Source organism: Chenopodium quinoa, unplaced genomic scaffold (genome assembly GCF_001683475.1).
Source record: "Chenopodium quinoa cultivar QQ74 unplaced genomic scaffold, ASM168347v1, whole genome shotgun sequence".
NCBI classification, from domain to species: Eukaryota; Viridiplantae; Streptophyta; class Magnoliopsida; order Caryophyllales; family Amaranthaceae; genus Chenopodium; species Chenopodium quinoa.
This window is the reverse complement of record NW_018742726.1, coordinates 548,527-574,480: the sequence shown is the minus strand read 5'-3', so window position 1 is coordinate 574,480 and position 25,954 is coordinate 548,527. Positions and strand designations below refer to the sequence as shown.

The window sequence follows — 25,954 nt, the reverse complement described above, 5'->3', positions numbered from 1 at the left end:
CTCTGGTCATTAAAAGCTAAGGCTCATGTAACATGTAGCTCTAGTATCTAGTGATGCTTTGTTCAGACATGGGCTAGTAGACAAACTAGAATTAGGCAGACTTACAATAATGGTAAGTAAAAGTATTTTTTTTTTTCGGGTGATTTTGACTTTTACCACAAAAAAAAAAAAAAAAAAACAAAAAAAAAAAAATTTTTAAAAAAAAAAAAACACATGAAATTGTTTTTACCACACAACATTTAAAAGTTTTATTTTACCAACAAAAAAATTCTAAAAGTTGTTTTTCACCACTTGCCGTCAAGAAAATCTTTAAATTTAACGGTTTAAATTTTTTTTTTGTTCGATATCCATGCCAAAAACATACTCTTTAGAGGTTTGGGGTCATTTTGGACCTTTGGACCCCATTTGAGGTCAGAATTGACTAAAAATTATCGAAAATGCCTCATTTTGTGTGTCACGCCAACTAAGGTATTTTTAGTAGGCAAAATGAGGTATTTACGATATATTTTTTTCCAATTCTGACCTCAAAAAACGACTCCAAAGGGACAAACTGACCCCTAAAAACATTAAAGAGTGTTTTTGGCACGAAAATCGAAGAATTTTCTAATTGCATATGATTTAATGGTTACTTTGACAGCAAGTGGTGAACAACAATATTTAGATTTTTATTTGGTGGTAAAATAAAACTTTTTTAGGTTTGGTGGTAAAAAACAATTTCGTGTTTTTTCTTGGTGGTAAAATTCTAAAAAAACCTTTTTTTTTAAAGGTTTTTCGGTTTATTGAAAATTATATTGTATGTCATTAACTCACCAATTTTTTGTTTTAGGATAATGGTTGTAATTTTGCTGGCAAGGCTGGCAAGCTAAGCTATATATTTTGTATTGGCTTTAATTATAAAATGTAAAGCCTAAAAAATTATGAAATCTTAGGAGAAAATACAATATGTGATGTACACTGGACAATAGCACCCAAAGAAAAAATTTGTAACCCCAGATTTTTAATGCTGTGTTACCCCGACACTCTCCTCAAGTATCGCGTGTCGGCTCGACACGACGCGCGACACGCGCTCGACACGCCTGGGTTGAGGCATCGACTCGCATACCGGTGAAGTGTCCCGCAGCGAGTGTCGGGATCTAGATTGCCGAAGGTGGCGTCTATTGGTTGCGGTTGAGCGAGTGTTTAAGCTCTGCAACTTTCAAGCTTTCTTCTCGACATTTCTTTTTCTTTTTTTGTCTCTCTTCTTTCATATGCATCAGATTATTTAATTTCTTAAGTTTTTTCTCTCTCCTCTCTCCTGTTTCAGTAAGTCACAAGCATTAAAAGGTATATATATTTTTTTTTTTTTTTTTTTTTTTTTTTATTTTTTTTCTTAATTTTTTTTTTATGCTACACTAGGGTGGCGGCTTGTTTGTTGATTCAATATGTGAGTGGCTTAAACCTAGTCAACAACTTTGGGCCTCTATTTTATTTTTTTCAACTGTATCAATAATAATTGATTAGGGGATTTTGCTCCCACCAATCGGAATGCGCCACGTGGGCCAATCAGGTCCTGCCAAGTGTCCCCCAGTTGGACCTCTCAGGGCTTGCCACGTGGCACACGCTTATTCGTCCACCCTGGACTTATTATGTCATGACATGTGGCATACTCCATGCCTAATGGAGAAGCCGGTCACCTAGGCCCAACTTCCGAGGGAAGCCCAATCAGCCCAAGGTTAACCTAAACCTAGATTGGCACGTTTCCCGAGGTTATAAATACCTCCCTTAATCCTCATTAAGGGAGAGGACGCAGATTACACACATTAAACACTCTCACCTAGAGAGACCCAATCACTTTAATTTCCGCATTAATTACTCCTTAATCAAGTACTAACTTGACCGTCGGAGGCGGATCTCCAATCATCCGGAGCATCCGTTTGTTTTGCAGGTACAGACGTCCGGTTCCAGTCTCGGAATTGTAACTCTCCCGCAGGACATCAGAAAACCCCGAAACATTTTGGCGCCGTCTGTGGGGAGAGTACTTCTGAGATGGCACCCACGTTTGTACCGGCTCCTGAAGAGAAACGTCCCCTGGACGATCCTCTAGTTCAGTCGGACCACGATACTGAGAATGAATTTGAGGTTGAAGCTCACACAGCTTCAGACGGGACCCTAAGGGCCCGACGTACCCGTCATACCGAAAGGAGGGAACGGGAACATCTTCAAACTGGAAGCGAGCCAGCAGGCGCACCGCCTGTTCGGCAGCAGCCGACTGATGGGTCTGCTCCCATCACAAGGAACGAACTCATGACCTTCATGAGGGACTTCAAGGGAGAAATTCAAGAGTTGATCAACAAGAAGCCGCCTGCTCTGGACAAGGAGCAGTCGGCTAAGAAACCCTCCACTTCACGGAAGAGGAAGCTAGTTCAAGGGCGAGAGGCGACCCCTCATCCTAAATCTAGGAAGTGGGAGCCACCTGCCCTTGATTTCACAAAATACCGTTTTCCTACTCCAGGAAATAGGAAACCTGTTCGTCATATTCAGGCGGACGGGTCGAGGAAAACATACACAGACGCTCGGCTACTGCTAGAGCAGAAGAAGAGTGACCGATTGTCAGAGTCGGCCTCTACTTCAAACTTCCAAGACAGTCTGCGAAATACCTCGATGAGGCATACTCAGTCGTATCATGAGGGTCAGTCAGGCGGCACCTCCCGTCAGTCCGACTTTCATAGCGACCAGGCGGTACCAAACTTACTGTTTGTACCGCAACAACAGTATTTTTTACAGCCACCTCCGTTTGGTGGACATGCAGCAAAAAATGTCCAACCTATGGACTGGCAGCTACGGTTGCTTAGACTTGGTGAACAGCCGTCGGCCTTCTCCAAGGAAATTACTGAAGCCGCTCAGCTGGCCAAAGTGAAAAATGTATTAGTAGGCGCCTATGACGGCACTACTAACCCAGAAAGGGTTGGATGATCCCACTTGGTGCAAGTGTTTCCCAGCGACTCTCAAAGGAATCGCACAACAATGGTTCGGCAACCTGCCGACTGGTTGTGTAAATAACTTCAAGACGCTTGCTTACTTATTCACCTCCAACTTCGCCATGAACATCCCTGCGAAGAAGACGACCCTTGATTTAGGAACAATTCAGCAGGGCGAGAAGGAGGGACTTCGTTCTTACATCAGGCGATTTAACCTGATGAGAATACAGATTCAAGGGTTACCGGATGAAGTAGCCTATACTGACTTTTTCAGAGGTCTCAAAGACGGGTCGACCTTCAAATTTGATTTGGTCCGAAAGAGGGTGGCGACTCTTCAAGAGGCCTTGATTGAAGCGGAAGCCTATATACAGGCGACTGATCTTTGTAGTACGGTAAAACAGTCAGACGGGAAAAGGTCCGACAAAAGAGAAGGACGACAGAAGCAGTCGTCAAACAAAGACGAGAAGAGAAAAGAGGTCTGGGCAACTGATTCCTCTAAACAGCCGTCCCAGAAGAAGAATAAAGAATTCAAACCATACTCCCCAAAGTATGTGTTTAATAAGGATAGCCAATTTTATCCTAAAGGAAATCAAGGGACGGATCTCAATTGAGAAGCCGGTCCCCATGAAGGGTTCTGCAAACTATCGGAACCAAGAAAAATTCTGTGATTATCATGAAGATGTTGGTCATCACACCAATGAATGCATCACTCTCATGCGGTATCTGGACCGCCTGGCTAAGCAAGGTGACCTTGACACTTATGTCAAGAAATCTACGGGGAACACTTCCTCGAAAAAGCAGTCGACCAAAAAGAATCAACAGGCCGACAGCTCCGATACAGATGATGCAGTCGTCTACACCATTGCAGGCGGCTTCTCAGGAGGCGGCCCCACTATTAGGGGCAACAAAGACAATATCAGACGGTTAGATGTAAATTTCGTTCACCAAGAACGGCCCTCCAAATATTCATTTCCTGAGATTGTCATCACTGAAGAAGATCTAGGAGGGGTAAGAGGGCCGCATGACGACCCTATCGTTATTGAATGTAAAGTGGCCAACCAGAGAGTTGGCCGAATCCTCATAGATACCGGAAGCTTCTCAGATCTCATCAGTAGCAAATGTCTGTCGAAACTAAAATATCAGACTGATTGCATACATCCGGCATCCCACCCTTTAGTAGGGTTTGGAGGAGGAGTCGTCTACCCAGTGGGACGAGTGGATTTACCCATTCGCCTGGGCGAAAAAGGGGAAGGACGACACATGGTAGTCCGGTTCCTGGTAGTAGAAGAACTCTCGGCCTACAACATGATTCTGGGACGACCAACCCTGAATAATTCCAAGGCTGTTATAATCCCATCTCTTATGTTGCTCAAGTTTGAGAGGAATAATGGAACAGTCGGGTCCGTAAGGGGAGATCAGAGGATGGCCCGAGAGTGCTATCTGTCGGATGTCAAGCCCATTGTTATGGCCACTATGTCGAGCGGTGGAAAAATAGACCTTGACAATGTCAAGGAGAGTGCGCCTGTTCAAGAAGCAGGCGGCAAGAAGAGAAAGACATCCCAGACAGGGGCCGCAAGAAAAGACAGAAAATAGCAATCATTGGCAGAGGAGCGGTCGGATGAATTCCGCCCTCAGCCAGCTGGTGAGCATGCGGACCTGATCTTAGATGACTCGCGTCCTGACAGAACAATCAAGGTTGGGACGACTGCTCTAAGGGACCTGGGTGACGACTTTCACAAACTATTGAAAGAATACAAGGACATCTTTGCATTCGAAGTCCATGAAATGCCAGACATTAGTCCTGATCTGGCAGTACATAAACTGGCCGTGGATCCGAAAAAGAAGCCGGTACGGCAGAAGAAGCGGAACCATGGACAAGAAAGAAGTCAGGCGGCAGCCGCCGAAGTTAAAAAATTACTTGATGCAGGGTTCATTCGGCAATGTTACTTCCCAGACTGGGTTGCAAATGTGGTGCTTGTTAAAAAGCCGAATGACACCTGGCGAATGTGTGTAGACTATACAGACTTAAACAAGGCGTGCCCCAAAGACAGTTACCCTCTGCCTAAAATTGATAACCTGGTCGACTCAACAGCCGGCCATGCTTTGATGAGGTTTATGGACGCCTACTCTGGTTTCCATCAAATTCCTTTATGGAAGAAAGATCAGGAGAAGACGGCCTTCGTCACTGAAAAAGGCAGTCTTGGGAAGATTTCTAAGCCAATCAGGCGACAAATGCCTATACTTTTTCCAGGCAATTAAGAAAAAGGCAAGGTTTGAATGGGGGCCGGATGCTGAGGCGGCCTTCCAGAAATTGAAAGTTCACTTGCATTCCTTGCCGAGGCTGGTGAGCCCTTTGCCCAAAGAAGTACTCTACATGTACCTCGCCGTCTCTGATCATGCGTTAAGCGCTGTTCTCCTTGCTGAAAGAGACGGCTGTCAGCTCCCGGTCTACTTTGTCAGTCACGTACTTAAAAATGCCGAGTTGAGGTATCCCTTAGTGGAGAAATTTGGTCTTGCACTCTTCATGGCTGTTAAAAAATTGAAGCCCTACTTTTTGGCACATGCAGTCGTCGTGTATACAGACCAACCTATCAAGCGGCCACTGACCATCATGGAATCGTCAGGCCGAATGATCAAATGGGCCATAGAAATACAGAGCCTCAAAGTTACCTTCGAGCCTAGAAAAGCAGTGAAGGGGCAAGCCTTTGCTGACTTTATTGTTGAGATGACTCGTCCTCCTGACTCTCAAGTTCCAGACCAAGTCTGGAAGGTATATGTGGATGGAAGCTCTACTTCAAATGGTTGAGGAGCAGGCGTCATATGTCAGTCGCCAGAGGGCGACAGGTACGAGTATGCTCTACGCTTCAGTTTTCAGGCCTCAAACAATGAGGCAGAATATGAAGCTTTACTAGCCGGAATCCGCATGTGCAAGGCGGCAGGGGCAAGAAATATAGACGTCTGTTCCGATTCACAATTGATAGTGAGTCAGTACAATGGTGAATACGAAGCAACCCATCCAGCCATGATCAAGTATTTACAGGCGGTCCGACAAGCAGTCGGCTCCCTTGAGGATTTCCATCTGACCCAAGTGCCGAGATCAGAAAACAACCAGGCGGATGCACTTTCAAAATTAGCATCATCCGCCTCCTGTGATACTCCTCGAACTGTTTTTTGGGAAGTAATAGAGAGGAGAAGCATTGAGGAAGACCCTATTGGAATCTTAGACAGAAGCTCAACCTGGATGGATCCAATCAGGGCATATCTAACAAATGGTACCCTGCCGGATGATCATCAACAGGCGGCAGCACTGAAAAAACGAGCAACCAGTTTTGAAATAATAAAGGGAGAACTTCACAAAAGGGGGTACCTTCAACCCTTCTTAAAGTGTGTTACTCCAGAAAAGGGGCGAGAGATACTAGATGATCTTCACTCTGGTTACTGTGCTTCCCATATAGGCGGTAGGACGCTTGCTCAACGGGCAAGGCGGCAGGGCTACTTTTGGCCTACTTTAGAAGCAGATGCGATGGGGATGGTGAAAAAATGTGACAAGTGCCAAAGGTTTGGCAAACTAATTCACCGTCCGGCTACTGACCTCACTACCATTCATAGCCCACTACCGTTTGCTAAGTGGGGCATGGATATTCTGGGTCCATATACGCCTGCTACAAGCGGAAGGAGGTACATACTTGTTGCCGTCGACTACTTCACTAAATGGGTAGAGGCGGAGGCTGTAAAGGGAATCAAAACGAAGGATGTAATTTCATTCATTTGGAAAAATGTCATCACTCGGTTCGGGGTTCCCATGTCTATGGTTTTTGATAATGGTCCCCAATTTGAGACGCCTGTTCTCAAAAGCTGGTTGCACACTACTTTATCTGTCGGCCGTCCACAAGCAAACGACCAGGTAGAAGCCTTTAATAAAATCATCTCAGACGGTCTCAAGAAAAAGATTGAACGAGCAGGCGGCCTATGGGCGGATGAATTACCACATGTTCTCTGGGCCATTAGGACGACTGAAAAAGGGGCGACTGGAGAAACTCCATTCCTCCTAACTTATGGTGCGGAAGCTTTTCTTCCAATAGAACACTACGAGCCGACTCTTCGAGTAATGCTATATGACGAAGAGGCAAACTGGGAAGCCATGCGCCTGGCATTAGACTCACTTCCTGAAAGGAAGGGCAATGCTGTCTTGCGCCATGAAATTTACCGCTTGAGAATGACTAGATCATACAACAAAAAAGTACACAGGCGTCCACTCAAAGTGGGGGACTTTGTACTTAGAAAAATGGAAGCAGTTGGAAGGGCTAATGAGTCTGGCAAACTAACTCCCAACTGGGAAGGACCCTACCGAATCTGTGAAGAGGTCAGGGACGGTACCTACCGTCTGGAAACACCAGACGGCCAACCGTTGCCTCGAACTTGGAATGTAGATAATCTTAAGAAATATTTCTTTTGAATGATATAAATAGTCAAGGGCTACTTAATAAAAGTTTGCATACTTAATATTCAATTTTGTACTAAGAGGGGCACGCCTACTAACAAACAGTCGGCTACTCTCCATACTCAGTTTTCATTTTTACTTAAGAGGGGCATGCCTACTGACAAACAGTCGGCTACTCCATGTTTAATTTTTATTCTTACTTAAGAGGGGCAGGCCGCCTATACATTTACAGTCGCCTACTCTCCATTGAGTATTTCGCTTTATCATCAGAGGGGCATGCCGTCTGTACCTTTACAGTTGGCTACTCTCCATTGAGTATTTTACTCTATCTTCAGAGGGGCATGCCGTCTGTACCTTTACAGTCGGATACTCTCCATTGAGTATTTTACTCTATCTTCAGAAGGGCATGCCGTCTGTACCTTTACAGTCGGCTACTCTCCATTGAATATTTTACTCTATCACCATAGGGGCATGCCGTCTGGACATACAGTCGATTCCAAGACAGACGACCACCCTCCTATACTTAGCTAAAAAATGATGGTGGCCTGGCCGACCCTGTGCCTAAATAGGCAGCTGCCCTCCTCTTACTTAGCATCTGCGTCCACCAAAGGACTAACCAAGGCCACAAGCCGAATGATCAGACCAGGCGCCAAGCCAAACGATCCAATCTTCAAAACTAATACGACCTGTCCCAACATCATAGCAGGCGTCCGGTGGCATCCCTGCGGATGAAATTCGTCGCAGAGAGCAGCTCCCTTTTGGGTGGAACATTGCTCTATAAACTAATTACACGACACCTATACGACTGTCCCCAAGGGCAACCACGTAGCCGTTTTTGAGACAAGGATAACTCTATCACTAACCAAACCAGTGGTAGCAGTTGACATCTGAGTCAGATGACCGCCTGTATTACTTGGGATAAATGCAGGGGGTACCTATTGAGTTAATAGCCAACAAACATTGGCGAATCAAAAGGTTTAGCCGGCCTCCGCCGCCTGGTACCTTTACTACTCAAGCAGGAGTGACGGCGACTGAGTAACACCAAAGTTAACTCATAGTCACTCTCTCAAACTTAGTATGGAGCCTAAAAGGTATGAGTCGTCCGCCTGTTTTTAGCAAACAGGGGCTCTCAACCACTACTCCTGCTAGGTTAACAACCTATGAGTTAAAAGCCAACAAACATTAACGAATACAGGGGAACAACCGGTACCCACCGCTTGATACCTCTACTACTCAGTTACTTGGCGACTAGGTAACAATCATGTTTACTTGGTCACTCCTTAAAAATTTAGTATGAAACTAAAAAGGTGTTCATACAGCACCTGTTCACACTAGATTAAATATGGCGGGGAGCAGTCGGCCTAGACGGCCTAAAGTCTCTAGCCTAAAAACATGACAAGTAGGAAACCACTTTCCTACTTGGTTAATTTTACAAATGACAGGACCGCCTGCCTAAAGGGGATCCAGTCTTTAAAATGGTTCGAATACCGATTGGATAAATGGCCGACTGATCGTCTAGCCTGGAAACAGACAACCAGTCGTCCAGGGGCATAGGCGGCGTGACTAACTATCCGTACCTGTCTGCAACTATCGGCCATGTAAAACAGTCGGTATAGTGTACAATTGGATATAAGAATATTCAATACTTAAACAAATTTGAAGCAAAACAAAAATATTCATTAAAAGGAAGCCGGTCATTAAAGACCGCCAAAATATTCAGAGCCCCGACCCCCTGACCGGGTAAATACAAACAAACGGCACGCAGGCCGGGGAAAGAAGACATAAAGCTTATGAAGGGGGCAGATCTTCAATATTAGCAGCTGCCGCCTGGTCAGCACTCTTTTTGCTGGACTCGGCTTCAGCTGCATCCTTCTTCGATGCATTACCCCTAAGCGGCACAAGCGCCACTACCGGCTGCTCCTCCTCCTCCAACGCCTCTTCCTCAGCAGCCGCCAGGATCTCTTGATTATATCTATTAGAACACTGGTGGTACGTTTTTTCCCATGAGGCAAAGTCGGCGTTGGGGAAGAGGCGGCCCCAAGTCATGCGCTGGATTTGAGCAGAGTCTTCCATCATCTCCCGGACCAGCTCTTTCTTTTCTTGCTCGGCCTTTTCCTGGGTCACCAGGCGTTCCTTTACGCTCGCCAAGGATTTCTCCAAGGTTTCGTATGAGGACATCTTTTGGCGAAGAGGTCTCAGCTCGGCCTTGAGGTTGTTGATAGTCGCCTCCAGCTCGCTATTCCTCTTTTGGGCCGCCTCTAACTGAGCCCGAATAGCGGCGGTAGCCTGCGCTTGATAATAAAGAATATCAATGGTCAGAACTTCATTTTGGGCAATTTGAAACATTGCCTTATCACAGTCAGAGGCGGCCATAGCTTTTGCAGCCTTTACCTCTTTGTTCTTCCGGTCAAGCGGCTTGCGAAGGCAGTTCACTTGGAGCACGGCCTAAGTAAAAAGGGGAACAGGCGTCAGATTCCAAACAAAAAGAAAACAGGCGTTCTGGAATTCAAATACTAAAAAATATGCTAAGTATACCTCAGCAAGGACCCCTGCAATCCCGTCTAGGTCAAGGGTGCCGACACCCCTGACTGCCTCCCTTTCAGCTGGAGGAAAGACCTTGATCATAGACTTGGCCACCTCGACCAAGTCAGGCTCCTGAGGGCCGGCTGCATCAGGCATAAACAAACGGATTAGACCTAGTAAAGGAGGGAGCAAGTCTAAAATTTACAAGGACAATTTCATACTTCTAGGTGGCCCAGCTGGAGTTTTAGAAGAAGTGGCCGGCTGTTTCTCAGCCGCCGCATGTTTCCTGGCAGAACCAGGAGAGCTCGCAACAGTCGTCCTCTGGGCCTTGGGGTCCGGCTGTTGGGAAGAAGAAGCTCTTGGAGCGCTCGTCTAAAAAAGAAGAAAATAGTCAGTATATGCATAAACACAACTCCAAAAGGAGGGTGAAAGGTTCGAAGCCCAACAAGGGTGCCCCCTTGTTAGGGGAGTCGGTTGAAGACTGTTGCATGATGGAGGCCCGCAACATGGCCGCCGCAGTCTTGGAGGCGGTAATTTTGCTCATGGCGTCCGCTGCAAAAACAAATAGCAAAGTTAATAAAAGTCATAACAAGAAATGCACGGAACAACAGAGTATTCGACAGGCCGGCTACCTCTTGAGCACCGACTGCTGAGGCCACAGGCGGCCAAAAAGTACTCGTCGTAGAGCCATTTGAAGCTCGGGACGCAGTGCAGGGGTACTTGCTCTCGTACCCCTAAAGTAGAGTTCACCTTCGACTCTACTTTGAAGACTCCTTTATCTAGGATCTCTTTCTTAGCCTTGGGGGGAACAGGCGGCATGCTGCGGCCGCCTGCAAGAAGGGGCGGATTCCTGTTCCACCTGTTGAAGCGCTTGTTCAGCTCTGTGTCTGAACTCTCAATGATAAGGAAGGTGCTACGCCAGTCCTTCCATTTGTTTGCTTTACCTCTCGTCATGAGGTAGCCCCTGTGGCTCGTCAATTGATACCAGCCGGTACCGCCTGCCTTAGGGGTCCGGCTGAGGTAGTTCATGTGGGCGAAAGCCTCGAAGTTCGGCTCCACCATGTGCAGTTCGCACCCGGCCACATAGCCGAGTACGTTGACCGGGGTCAGGGCTAACTGCCATAACCCCAACTCATACCCATCCAAGATCTGCTGAACAGCCGGATGTAGTGGGAAGCGCAGCCCAGCCTTGATGGCCGCTTCGTAGCAGCCAAAGCAGGCGCCATCATAACTAGTACCAGCCGGCCAGACGACTGTGTTTTCTGGATCCGGCACGAACACTAAAAAGCCGGGGCCCATTGTGTGGTTTGCGATAAAGCTCTCCACTTTCTCTTGCATGGCCGTGATCCGGCCCCGAGGTACCGTGCAGTAGTAGGGGGTATTTTGCTCTCGGTGAGAGGCGGATGGCTCCGCCCAATCGTCCCCCTTCTCAACTGCGTGAGAAAGCCTCGCCTCTTGTAGGCGACTGTTTTTCTCTTCTGTCCAGAGAAGCATGGCCAGAAGAGCTAGACTCGGAATCGTCCTCTGACGAGTCCGAAGAGGACGACTCCTCCCCTCTCCCAGAGGGGCCCGCCTCCTCTCCTTTAAAAGGAGCAGGAGAGGATGTAGAATTGTCAACTGTAAAATGGGAAGGGGTCACTTTGACTCCTCCCTCAGAACTGCCGGCTTTCAAGCCGCTTTGTTTCACTTCCACATCTGGCGCCTGATGATGTTTCACTAATCGGCACCCTGTGGGAGGAGCCGTCTGAGTTTGAGATCCTGACAGTCTTTTTTGTTCTGGCCATCATGCTCTGCATAGACACAGATACAGTCGGACTTTGTATAAAGGGCAAAGATGGGTCCAGAAAAGGGCAGGCGGCACTCCTAGTCCTAGATTCAGCCGTCCCCGGTGACCGGCTGATCACTAACCTAGGTCGTGTCGTGTGCTTCCGTGGTGCCATTTCAAAAAAGAATAAAGTAAAGAGAAAATTAAGAGTAAGAGAACCAACGGTTACCTGAACGAGTGACAATTGATGAAGTTCTGAAAATCCTTTGCAGTCGGCTTGTCAGAGCAGGCGGTAGGCAGAAAGGGTCCAAAATGTCAGAGCAAGTTCAGGGGTCCGAATGTTCTCTCACAAAGTTTTCAAGTGTGAAAATGACCGAAGTCAACACTCCTTTATATAGGCGAAGTGAGAAGGCGAAGGGTCACTTCCAGAATTCAAAATTTTGGCGGGAGAATCTCTCGGCCTCTCGCCGAGTGACACCTGTAGCAGGCCGTCGCCTGTTACAGGGCGATACCTGTCACAGGTAACACGTGACCAGTCACGTGCCACCTGTGAGGGGCAAATGATTAGGGGATTTTGCTCCCACCAATCGGAATGCGCCACGTGGACAATCAGGTCCTGCCAAGTGTCCCCCAGTTGGACCTCTCAGGGATTGCCACGTGGCACACGCTTATTCGTCCACCCTGGACTTATTATGTCATGACATGTGGCATACTCCATGCCTAATGGAGAAGCCGGTCACCTAGGCCCAACTTCCGAGGGAAGCCCAATCAGCCCAAGGTTAACCTAAACCTAGATTGACACGTTTCCCGAGGTTATAAATACCTCCCTTAATCCTCATTAAGGGAGAGGACGCAGATTACACACATTAAACACTCTCACCTAGAGAGACCCAATCACTTTAATTTCCGCATTAATTACTCCTTAATCAAGTACTAACTTGACCGTCGGAGGCAGATCTCCAATCATCCGGAGCATCCGTTTGTTTTGCAGGTACAGGCGTCCGGTTCCAGTCTCGGAATTGTAACTCTCCCGCAGGACATCAGAAAACCCCGAAACAATAATCATTACTCCATACCATTTTTATTTTTATTTTATTTTATTTTTTATTTTTTTAACTCATTAAATGATAATTATAACTATTATATTTTAATGAATTATCTAAATAATTTTCCGACACTTTACATGCTAGCCGTGTCCAAAAAAATGGTCAAGACACTCTTATGAACGAATCCGCGTATCGGCTATTTTTTGAATCGGAGGATCAGATCTTCCGATCCCTACTTGGATACGACACCCAAACTCGAGTCTGTGCAACATAGCCAGAATGTAATATGAATGTGTAGATAAATTAAGATAGGATAGCACAAAGTTTTTTTGTCTTCAAAAAGTCTAGATGGATTTCATTTTATCTTCTTAGAAGTCAAGTCATGTTCTAAACTTACCTTAGTTATGAATCAGATTTATGGGTTAGTGGGCTGACAAAAAGTAAATTTATCTCCTGCGTCAAACAAAACCTAAACTAGTTAGGGTTAAGGAAGGGTCATACATCCACTAGAATCGCATATGATACAATGGAGACTAAGACTAGGGATAAGCTATGTCGGAGAGGGGGTGAAGTTGTTCACTAAACTATGATAGACAAAATGACAAAAGGAGTAAATAAATACGTTGGAAAATCAGCTCGTTAGGTACCAAGGAATCCAACACTACCAAACATGCATTAAACTAAGGAAATGAGAAATAGGAATTTTTTTGGAATTCTAACATGAATCTTCTTCAAGCATCAAAATTATAGAATTATTGAAAGCTGTAAATCATATAAATACATGAGTAAACAAGATAGGAGCAAGCATTTAGGGGGTTTAAATTCGGTTTCATCTCTTAATTCTTCACCTACTACTATTTATATTGAGGACGAGGTAGAAAATTTGGAGTTCCAAAAAGCTAATAATCAATATAAGGAGGAGGGTCACTGCAGGTAGTTACATTATGATCCAGTTATTAGTGGCTTGAATAATAAGATAGCTAGCAGTTTGAGGTAAAGTCCTGTTTTTGGAGCATATTAGAGAGAGGAAGACACATTGAATAATGGTAAGTGTAGATAGAGAAATCAATACTTTGGAGAGCACGAACCTCTCAAATGTTGGCTATGTTGTAATCAGCGGTTCCCACAATGTTTATCATAAATAAAATCATATTTCACTAGTTTTTCGTTAATTTGATTAGTAATATTATCATCAATTCATCTTAACCTTCTTAATAATTAAAGTTTACTAGGGAGTAAATGGGTATGGGTATTACTGGAAAGTGGGTGGAATAATTTGTAACATATTTGTTCAAGCAAGATGAATAGGTGGAGAGGAGAGAAACTCCATGGGGAGGTGGGTGAAAGCAAATGCAGAAGCTATGCATTTGGGTATGAGGAATGTCTTTGGTCTGGCATGAGAAAATCCTGTCTTGATGTGATAATTAGGTTCTTACCGTGAGGAAAATTCTATTACTCTATATTTGATCATCTGATGGAGCTTGGAAGCGTAGGAAAAGGGAGGACAGACTGACAGAGTATGAGCTGCTGGAGGGCGGTAGGTAGTCAAGATAAACGGTAATGTTAGGGAACAGTATGCAGAAAAAATTCTTTGTTTTCTCCCATTCATACTGAACTGTATGTTGTTTATCTCTGGGGCTTATGATGAGATGGGGTTAGGAAGGGGGGAGACATTTGGGAGTTGGGACTGATCCTTCCAAAGTGTTTGGATCCATACAATGATAGAAAGTCTGATACACGTGTATGATGTATTGATGTGGCTTTAATTGCAGAGGAAAATTAAGTCCCTAGGAGTGTTGCAAGTTTGATTGATAGGTCCATGTGGGAATTAAAATGAAAAGATAGAAGAGATAAAATAAGGGGAAACTTTTATTAGAGTTTCAGGAAACTGGACCTGAAGTAGTTTCTAATTGAATTCCCTTTTCTTATGCTCCTCTAGTTTCTAATTGTGAAGCTATCACATCATTTATCTTTACACTGCTTCTTTTCAGGCACTTTTTTATTCTGCATTGCGCTGTTCTCGTGAAATGCTTGCTCCAGAAGATGGATCAGCAGACCTTATACGTGCTTTGAACAATCGTTTGGTTGCATTAGCTTTTCATATCAGAGAATATTATTGGGTTGATATGAAGAAACTTAATGAGATTTATCGTTACAAGACTGAAGAATACTCATATGATGCTGTCAACAAATTTAATATATACCCTGATCAGATCTCTCCTTGGCTAGTGGAATGGATGCCAGGTAAAGGAGGTTATCTAATTGGTAACTTGCAACCAGCGCACATGGATTTTCGATTTTTCTCTCTGGGTAACCTTTGGTCTGTGGTAAGTGGCCTTGCAACGAAAGATCAATCCCATGCCATTTTGGACCTCATTGAAGCCAAATGGGCAGACCTCGTGGCAGACATGCCGTTGAAGATTTGTTATCCTGCTCTTGAAGGTCAGGAATGGCAAATCATCACTGGCTGTGATCCCAAGAATACGTACGATTCTTACCCTGCTTATGCATTGTACACTCCTTATCATGTACTTCCTCCGTTTCTCAATATTTGCATCATGTTCTAACTTTGACCATGTTTTACTAATACATATATATAAAGTTCACTATTTTAATTGCTGTTGAGGTAATCTCAATATATATTTTCAAAAAATATATATTTTCATATTTTTTTATTAAAGCAAAACTAAAGATTATTAATGGTCAAAGTAGTACGTTGGAAACGTGTATAGTCAAAAACTCAAAATGATGCAAGTATTGAGAAACGTAAGAAGTGTTATTTTGACTTACCACACCAATCTAAGATGAGTATTACCAAAGATAAATCTGTTGAAAATTGGGTTGGAAGATATGTATAGAAGAATTTATGGAAATTGGGAATTAATAGCGGGAGGAAAATATTAGTCTGTGACTCTAAAGGCTGTGGAAGTTATGTACTTCCCCTGTTTTCCTAAATTCTACTCAATTTCCGTTTTGTCCGTTTTTCTAAGTTCTACCCACTTTTACTTTATTCCTTTTATGACAACCTTATATTTATTATTTATCATCTACGACCTACTTTGTGGGGCCCAATTGCTCTCTATCTCGCTCTTCTTTAACACAAAAGCATCCACATGCGTGATCCCCATTTTTACTTTTCCTTATTTTATGTAGTTACAGTAACAAAATGGAGGGAGTAATATTCTGTAATATACTCTCTTTTCAATGGCTAATATTGTTCATCCTCATATAGCTCCTTCATTTTTGCAGGCCCTGGTCCTATCACAATGCTGGCTCCTGGCCGACATTGCTTTGGCAGGTCAGCATTTTATTCATTCATTATTTTTCTTGTGTATGCTAGGCCATTTTAATGACACACCATTACTCATACTGGTTTCATCACTGTGCTTATGGGAGTATTTTGCTATTTCTATAATGTTGGGAAATACAATATGCGAAGTATGATATACAAGGATTAACCTTGAAGTGGAAGTGATATATCAAATAGGATCAAATGCAGGTGTCTGACTAGCTGTATTCTGTTTATGTCCTAAATCCCAAGCCCTGAATGATGTGTCATTTGACCTAACGTGAGAGAATTTATGAGTTTATTTTGTGATAAAAGAATATTTCAGATTTTCATAATGAACTGAACTGATTTGAACTGATTTGATCTATTTATATTGATGAATATGACAATTTACTTTCCATGTTATAAGTGGTTGTTAATCAGCATAATGTAACCACCCAAAACTTGACAAACCCATTTTAAAATGTCCTTCCTCAAGACATAGAATGATTAAATACACAACCATCTGTACTTGAAATTAACGAAAGCCATGAACTGGAGAACATATGGGCTAAAGGAAACGAAGATGAGCACAAAAGAAAATACTATTCAAATCCAAAGTACATATGGGTAAAGGCCAAAGAACATTTTTATTTTCTATTTATAAACGAACATGATGTAATTTAGAATGAATATATATATATATACACGGGGAGGTTCCGCTGAAAACAAAGCTTATGGTGAAAAACTAAAAACAAGCAATCTTAGCTGTTGAATATTCATTAAATAATCTGATGGTGTGAAACAACTCATAAGATAAGGTAACCATATAGATTTTGAAAACATTACATAGAGGTCACTATATATACAAAAATAAGGTAATTATATCAATTTGACAACATTTATATGAAGGTCACTGTATATACAATTAAGTTAATTATATCAATTTGGCAACATTTACAGAAAGGTCACTATATACCAAAGTAAGGTAATTACATCAATTTGACGACTATTACATACAGGTCACTATGTGTAAACTTAAGGTAATTATATGAATTTGACACCATATACACAAAGGTCACTATATACAAAAATATGGTAACTATATCAAGTTATAACAATTTGATACCATTTACACATAGATCACTATATATAGAAATAAGGTAACTATATCAATTTTGACGACGTTTGCACAGATGTCACTATTTAAAAAAATAAGGTAACTATGTCAATTTTGACGATGTTTATACAGAGGTCAATATATATAAAAATAAGGTAACTATATTAATATTGACGGCATTTACACAAAGATCACTATATATATAAAAATAAGGTAACTATATCAATATTGGCAACATTTATACAGAGGTCACTATATACAAAAATAAAGTAACTATATCAATTTTGACGGCGTTTACATAAAGGAGACTATATAAAAATACGGTAACTACATTAATGGTGCTTATAGCAAATAGAGGTCACTATATGTCTATATATAAATATAAGGTATATATCATTGATAACTATATACAAATGGAGGTTACTATATGTCTATATATAAATATAAGGTATATATCATTGATAACTATATACAAATAGAGGTTGCTATATATAAAAACAAAGAGATCGCTACATGTCAAAAATGAGTTACTATATGTAAGCTATGTAGGATTTGAACCTACATCCCATGTGAACCCAAGATTACACATTGCTCGACCAATTGAGCTAATAGGCTTTCAACACACTAACCTAGAATAAACTATCTCATCTTCGTAATTTACAAAAGGTTTGTAAACAAAATCATTATGAATTTGTGTTAATGATGTCTAAGATGTATTTTATTTAGAATCATAATTTTTCTTATAAAAATTCTAATTAACACCAAAAGCAATAATTCCTAGATAAAGTACTTGCAACACCACAATTATTACGATGGTCATAGATATGGGCACACAATGCCTATCATATTGGATTAAGTGTTGTAAAACTTACTACTCCAAACTTCTGCTCAGGGTCATTGTATTAAGTGTTAGCACTAAACCCACATAGCAACAATGATATCCAAATTTTAAATGCAAGGAAAACTGTAAATTGTCCAGCAAAGCAACGAAACTATTTGCACAACTATACCAATTTATTTTGCTGTCGAGCAATTATCCAGCATCATCAATCATATATACTAAGCATCATTGAATAAACCTTTGAAAGACTAACATTCGGACTTTGACACAATAGACATCCTACATAAGAAATAGACCCTATCTATAACATTAACCTTGAGCAGAGACATCCTTTCAGGTAAAGGCTCACAAAAGCAGCCAACATGTGTAATACGTAGAACTAAACTAATTCACCTTACCCCAACAACGAACAATCATGGTAAAACCAGGGATATCGGTCTGAGTAGAGATTTTGTTAAAGCCAAATTAAGTGCATTAGCATGATGTTAAAGGCATCCTTGTTCCATCTCAAATTCTCAATTTAACTACTCAATAATCCCAAATTAGGTCTCCTCCGAAACATCCACAAATGGTAGCATTCAACGTCTTAATCAAAGGGCAAAGGTCATCGTATCACTTGGCTGATCCAGTGACTCATCAGAGTAAACCATATCATAACAAGCAAACACAATCTTCCTCAAAGACAATGTAGTTTCACCCCTGACTAATAATAATAACAAAAAATATGACAACGTGGAATATCGTCTTTTCTAATCTCACAACTCCTCCCCCTCAAACTCAAAACACGAAAAATCAACTAATTCTACCGGATTCTCAATCATTAGATCACTTGGCAGCTTGGCTGATCAAGTGACTCATCAAAGTATACCATTTCATGATTAGCTAATCACAATCTTCTCCATAAACAATACTTGTTTGATTTTATACCTGACTAATCATATCAAATATATGACAATGTGAAATATCCTCTTATCTAATCTTCCCGCCTCCTCCACTCAGACCGGAATCACAAAAAATCAACAAATTCTACCGGATTAGCTCTATCATTTCGCCAAACTTCCTTAGCCACCGTGAATTTCAAATAAAATTAGACCCAAAACAAAATTTTCTCCATTCCAGTTAAAATCAACAAAAACAAAAAAATGCTCAATTCAAATCAAATCAAGCTTCTTACTATCTAAAATTAAAACGTTATTAGCTTAATTTGAGCTATTCTCATCATAATCAAACATCTACGTTGTACAACAAATTTATAATATACGAAGTATTTTCCAATCAAAATCAACGAAATGCACTTAATAATTAAAATCTATAATTATAATGTAAAACACATAAAAAGGTAATTTACTAAAATTACCCAAACTTAATTTACTAAAATCACAAACACAAAAATCGTGTAACTAAGAAGGTGAAGAACAACAACAAGAGTAGAATTTCGAGCAAAAATTACACATAAAAACCTAATTTACTAAAATCAAGCAAAATTAAACAAAATACAGTTAAAATATACTCCTACGAAAACGAAACTTAAGTCGAAACTCAAAAATTCAAATCAAATCGAAAAAATCAATAAAAAAAACTTTGCAAAAGTACCAAATTAAACAAAAATCATAAACGAAAAACACAATGAACATATTAAATTTCAAGTTGAAACTACAAAAAAATACGCATGAAATTCAGGCGAACAAAATTTCAGAAACCTAAGAACCTCAAATCAAGCAAAAATAGCGAAATTAACACGAATAACTCACTTGATAATAGATCGTAGAGCTGAGAAATTGCTGAAAATCAAAGTAATTGAAGCTGGATTTGAAAAAGTAGCATGAAATTGGCAGAAATTAGGGGAGAGAAAATAAAGGAGGAAGAAAATAACGTGCAAATGAAGGAGGAGAGAGAAATTGTAGACATTTTGCGTGAAATTGGGGGAAAAATCTCAACCATAAGATTTGGTAGATCATAATCTACAGTTTAGATGTCATGTTTTCAGTTTTCAGCTTAAGGTTGGTTTTCACATGATCCAACTCCTATATATATTGGTTGTAGTGATAAATTACATATGGTAAAAGAACTTAACTACCACCACCTATAGTCACACTCGACCCGCCCCGAAGAGTATGACTCAAAACCCTTACATACATTTTTACCATCACCCGTTAAACCTTCACCATTGCTTGTCCATGCCACCGTCGTTCTCAAAACGCAGAAAAAAGAGAGGGAGATGGTGAATGATTTCCAACCCTACCACAACTTTGACCCAACTTTCTCATGAGTAAGAAATCATCACAAACACCGGTCAAAGAGAGAATGAGAGCGAGGAGAAAGATGAAGTGTAAAATACTTGCAATAAATCTACAAAAGGAGAGAAAGATGATGGTGGTGGAATAGCAGTGGGTATGGCTCAGATGAGATGGGTTGAGAAGCTTTGAAGGTTGTGGGCTGCTACTTGGACTGCTAGGTTGGATCAAATGGGCAGTGGATGGAGAAGGTGGTAGCTGCTTAGTGAGATGGCTGACATGGAAGACAGAGAGGGGGTAGGCAGTGGAGTATCCAGGAATTGGGAAAAGTGGGTTAAGTAGATAACTCAAATTCGGATCACAACGGGTATTTTGAAAATTAAAAATCAAATACATAAGTTCAAATCCGGATTACATGTTTACAACAGATATTTAGATAATTTAAAATCCAATACGTAAGCTCATTGTGTATACTAAAATAAATAAAACTCTAAGGGCTTGTTTGGCATCGTTTTTTGTTTTTTTGAAAACAAAAAACCAAAATCAAGAAATAAGAAAAAAGGTGTTTCCAGTTTTCTATTGTCTGTTTTCAAAATTATCATGATTTGAATAAGTTTGATTAGTTTTTTATTCATTATATGACATATATCATTTGGTTTTGAAAAACAGAAAACCAAAAAACAAAAAAACCATAGTGATGCCAAACTTTTATTGTGAAAACTCCACAATATACATTAAGCAAGAAACAATAGTCAAAATGCACAAGTCCGACACACCACAAAGGACAAACTATCTAAATACTAATAAAACAAAACGCTGATTAATTTTAGGATGTGTTAGTTAATCATATAATTACTTTTATTTTAAAATAAATATACATGAATCAAGAAGAAAAGTTCAGTTAAATTCTCTTACACCCAATTCATAACTCTCATCTATCGTTAATCATAAATATTTAACAAATCTTTATAATAAACAAGTCTTGCAAATAAATTTAATAAAACCGTGCATCGCATGGGAATTAATCTAGTACAACTATACAAGATTACAATTGACAAAAACACAAGTATACAAGATTACAAGTCAATTGCTCAACAATTCAACAAATCATGAATTCAAATCTACAATTATTTCAACAATTCAGCAAAACAACAAATAAAAGAATAAAATCCCAAAAAGAGAATTCGAATAAAACCCCCAACAAAATAGAAAAAAGATTTGCGCGTTAAGAAGCAATAAGGCCACAACCACTGAGCTAGCTTGCAACATATTTATTTCTTTTGTGCGCATTATTATTTTAACCATTTTACTTTTCGTTTTTTTGAAAAAAAAAAAAAAAAAAACTAATCAATTTCTTATGAAAAATTGGTGGTTTCAATGAACCCCCTTGAACCCACCCTAGATACGTCCTTGGGGGTAGGGTTATGGTAAATATGTCCTTTTGATTTCCTTTCTCTATTGTCTTGGCCCTTGTTCCAAATCACTGTAAAAGGTAATAATGATAAGAAAAAGGAGGAAGTACAACACATGTGTACAAATATTCAGCATTATGAACACTCTACTAATATGACTAGCTTAGTCCATCTCATCCTTCCTGTCATCATGTGCCTTAGCTAAAACCTGTACATAATTATGCAAAAGAACCTTGCAAAAATGTAAATGTTTATTTTAAACATATTACATATCCCATCCGTTATTTGGAAAGATCTAGGAAATTAAATCTTAGCTTGTTAAAACATGTATACTCAATGAAAACTTTGATACCTTTTATGGCATCTCGTTCAAACAAAACGTTTCAAAACATATTGGCACTAGATACTTTTGAATACTTGCCAATGTGCAATTGATGTGTTAATATGGTAGCAAATAACTAAACAAACCACAATACTAGTTTTGGCCGTGTACATATGTGGCACACAAAACTTACATTATATTAGCTAAATTTGCTAGTCTAATTGATGAACACTCTCTCATTATAGCTGAATACTAGTGTCATTATCAATTAGGTTAACAACAATTAGTAATATCACATCAAAATTTTATTAGTTCGTAGGATACCTCCTAGTATCTCTTGTTTGGGAGACATGCACTATCCTTGGTGACTTGTTAATTAACAAATAAACCCCTTACATCAAGAGATATGTGCTCATCTAGTTTTGACATCTACTACTACTACCTCCGTGTTTTAATAAGTGTTACACTTTGACTAAACATGCATGCCTTGACACGACTTTGACCATTAATTTATCTAATTATATGTTAGTAAAATTATTGAAAAATTGATATTATGAAAGTATATATTGTAACGAATCCAACAATGCATTGTATAATAACATTTGTTTTTTTATATGTTAAAAAGTGTGAAGTTTAACATTTGAGGGAGTATTGACCTTCATATTTTCAATATGCTTGGGAGCTCATCCACAAGAAGGCTAATTTATGTAGGATTATTATATAAAATGTTATTGGATTAGTCACTATTTATTTTTTAATAAATTCGATTTTTTTATTTTATTTAAAGTTTACTATTTTACAATTTAAGTTATTAATGGTCAAAGTTATGTATTAGCAATATAGTCAGTGAAAGTGATGCATTTATTCAAGAACAAGGTAGAAAACTAGAAATAGAAAACAATGATAAAAAAAAATTATGAAATTAAGCATTTCTTTAGAGCTATGAGCTATGATCGAAATTAACTAGTTATGATACCACTGTTGGAGATTGTAAGATTAAAAGTATAATATACAACTGTAAAGTGAGCAATGTATCAATTATGATTAGATGGAGGTGGCTACTGGAGTCACTTTATATTGTTCACGATCCAAATTCCTATCCCTAATGACTTTCTATCTAACATAAGATGCCTTATGACTGTAGAGTTTTGTGGCTAACAAAAAATCGCACAATATTATCATAAGCAAAACTAATTTTTTCTCCTTGTATCCTTGAATATTACTCACCTTTTTTCAAACTCCTTTAAATGATGGTTTTGTTATGTCCGTTTCTTTATATCGTACGATTCCTTATGACAATTCATGTTAGCCGATCCCAAATCATTTTGGGACTAAGGTTTGGTTGTTGATGTTGTTGTATCCATGAATATGACAAATCAATTCCATGTTATTAAGTGGTGGTAATTAGCATATATTGTAATTACCCACTCTTTGTTACTAAATGTGGTAGTTACATTTCCCACTAATTACGAAACCTGTTCACACTTGTAACTCTTTAATTATGGCCGTAACAAAACTGTTCAAATTACATATAATATGTCCGTGTGCAGCTTACATCTTGCATTCAGATTCTATAGGTTTGGATAAGTTAAAGATATACATAGTACAAAGTATAATAATACTGCTGACAATTCATATTTTTCACAGCTTACTGTTGCATGTATTAAGATGAATAGACCTGAAATAGCAGTTAAGGCTGTTCACATAGCCGAGAAGCGCTTATCCCAAGACAAGTGGCCAGAATATTATGACACAAAAAGAGCAAGGTTTATTGGTAAGCAAGCTCGATTATTCCAGACATGGTCAATTGCAGGATATCTTGTTGCAAAGCTACTCCTTGCCAACCCAAATGCAGCCCAGATGCTAATTAGTGCTGAGGATTCTGAACTCGTCAATGCCTTTTCTTGCATAATTGGAGCTAACCCTAGGAGAAAACGTGGTCAAAAGAGTTTGAAGAAGACTTTCATAGTATGAACAAGAATAGCTTTCTTCTTGCCTTACAATTTTACGGCTAATGGTGTTGGAGCTATGCCCGGTCACGAAGATATATATCGATCGTTCAAGTATAGAAGCGTGAACAAATGTTGAATTGTCCATTACTCCATCAAATTCATTTGGTTTGGTATCCAATTTTGGATGCCAAGAATCCTATTAAATATTTAAACATGCTTATTCACTTGTTACTAGTAAATTTTTGTGTAGATTTGGATATTTTATGTAAATATTGGAAAACTCATTATTATGTATATATGGCTTAGAGCATATTGTCATGGGACACGCTCTAATGATTAAGTATGTCTATAATGCGAACACTTTTGAGATGTTTTGAGCTTTCAAGAGTTGTGTGGATGCTTGAATATAATAAGGTGCTCAGCAAACACTAAAACCTAAAGAGCATATATGTAGAGGAGTTTTAAACGACTATCTATTGCATATTTGGTGTACTAACCGAATTTGCATGCCAATTTGAAAGGTGAATTGATTTACCAAGTGTACTCTCTGTTTCGAGGCTACATTGGGCAGCTATGGTTTCTAAACTAAATGTTAGAGTCGTACCTTTTTGTATCATAATCCCCACACCAGTTTCAAACTTTCGGAAATTTCCAAGTGTACTCTATGTTTGTGGCATGGTAAGTTGAAGGTACTAGGAGAGGTTTTCTTTGAAGAAGAAGGTATCAGGTTTTAGAGGTTAACTTTAGATTCATTCCTTCGCTTTGATTTGGTGATTTTAGGTTTCTGTTACTAATTGTTGGTTTATGGTATGCTTTAGATTTTTTTAATGATAATTGGGGGTTTGGAGTTTACTTATTTGTATTCTATAACGACAATGTTTCATATATGGCTGGCCACAATGTGGGGCCGGAATTACTTATGTCATTTAGTTATTTTCAAAGCAATTAGTATTTCCTATTTAGTGGGGTTTTAGGGTTTTCTACTTTATATAGATCCCAAACTTATGAAAAATTTAAAATTATATTGAATTAAACTAGTTGAAGTACTTTTCGTGGTAGGTATTATATGGCAGATTGTTAATTAGGCCATTAGGGAGTTATGATTTTGGTTAAAATTAATTGTTTTTTTATTTTTTATTTTTTATTTTTATTATTATTATTATTATTATTATTATTATTATTATTTATTTATTTATTTATTTATTTATTTTTAAGGTTTTTAATTGTTTATGTTTTGTAAATGCTCAATCATCTGATGAAGTAGTTCATCTAATTCAATATCTGTGATGCAATTATTAGCCCTTGTTTTTTATTGTACAAATTTATAAATGTTAATTTTCCCAGATTTATATACCACATTCAATTAATTCGAAGGCTCATAACAAAACCAGGGTTTTACCTTTTGACCAAGGCGTGAAAGGTACAATGTTGAAGGTAAATTCAATTCAATTTTTGTAACTTAATTTAATTCTTTCGATGTATAACTTATTGAAGTTACTATAGATCTTTTCAGGATATAGTCTTTAAAGTAAGCATTCAAAGTATGTAATATAATTATTTTCGATGTATAACTATTACCATAGACAAGAAAGAATGGGGTTTCTTCTATAGAACCTTTCACTGTTGTTCGAATAGACCATAACACATTAACCAACTCATCAGCCCATAGGCCGCTTGCTTTCTCAAGCTTTCGCTTGATGCCATTGGAAATTAACTTGTTATAGGCCTCAACCTCGCCGTTAGCTTTTGACCGGCCAACCGAAGCAAAGCAATGTGCTATGCCTTGGTCGCTAAGCTAATCTCTAAGATGGTCGGTCTCGAACTGAGGTCCATTATCGAACACCATGGACTAGGGAACACCAAAACGAGTAATTATATTCTTCCAGATGAAGGCGGACACATCTTTCCACTTAATGCCTCGGACGACCTTAGCCTCTACCCACTTTGTAAAGTAGTCAACTGCTACTAACACATATCCGCCGCTGCCCTGATGTAGGAGTGTACGGCGATAAGATGTCCATGCCCAATTTGGCAAAAGGGAGTCGGACGGTGTATGAGGGTAGCGAATCTCTG

General features: G+C 39.8%; 1 protein-coding gene across 2 annotated transcripts in view; it reads left to right on the top strand.

Moving 5' to 3' along the window:
* LOC110723246 (neutral/alkaline invertase 3, chloroplastic-like) overlaps positions 1-24,266 on the top strand; it is a 31,175-nt gene extending 6,909 nt beyond the window's left edge. For both annotated transcript variants that reach the window (XM_021902586.1, XM_021902587.1), the window contains exons 5-7: positions 14,724-15,217; positions 15,982-16,030; positions 23,577-24,266. In XM_021902586.1, the coding sequence (XP_021758278.1) occupies positions 14,724-15,217; positions 15,982-16,030; positions 23,577-23,903 (870 nt within the window). In that variant the 3' untranslated portion in view covers positions 23,904-24,266. The remainder of the gene's footprint in view (positions 1-14,723; positions 15,218-15,981; positions 16,031-23,576) is intronic.
* The last annotated feature ends 1,688 nt before the right edge of the window (positions 24,267-25,954 follow it).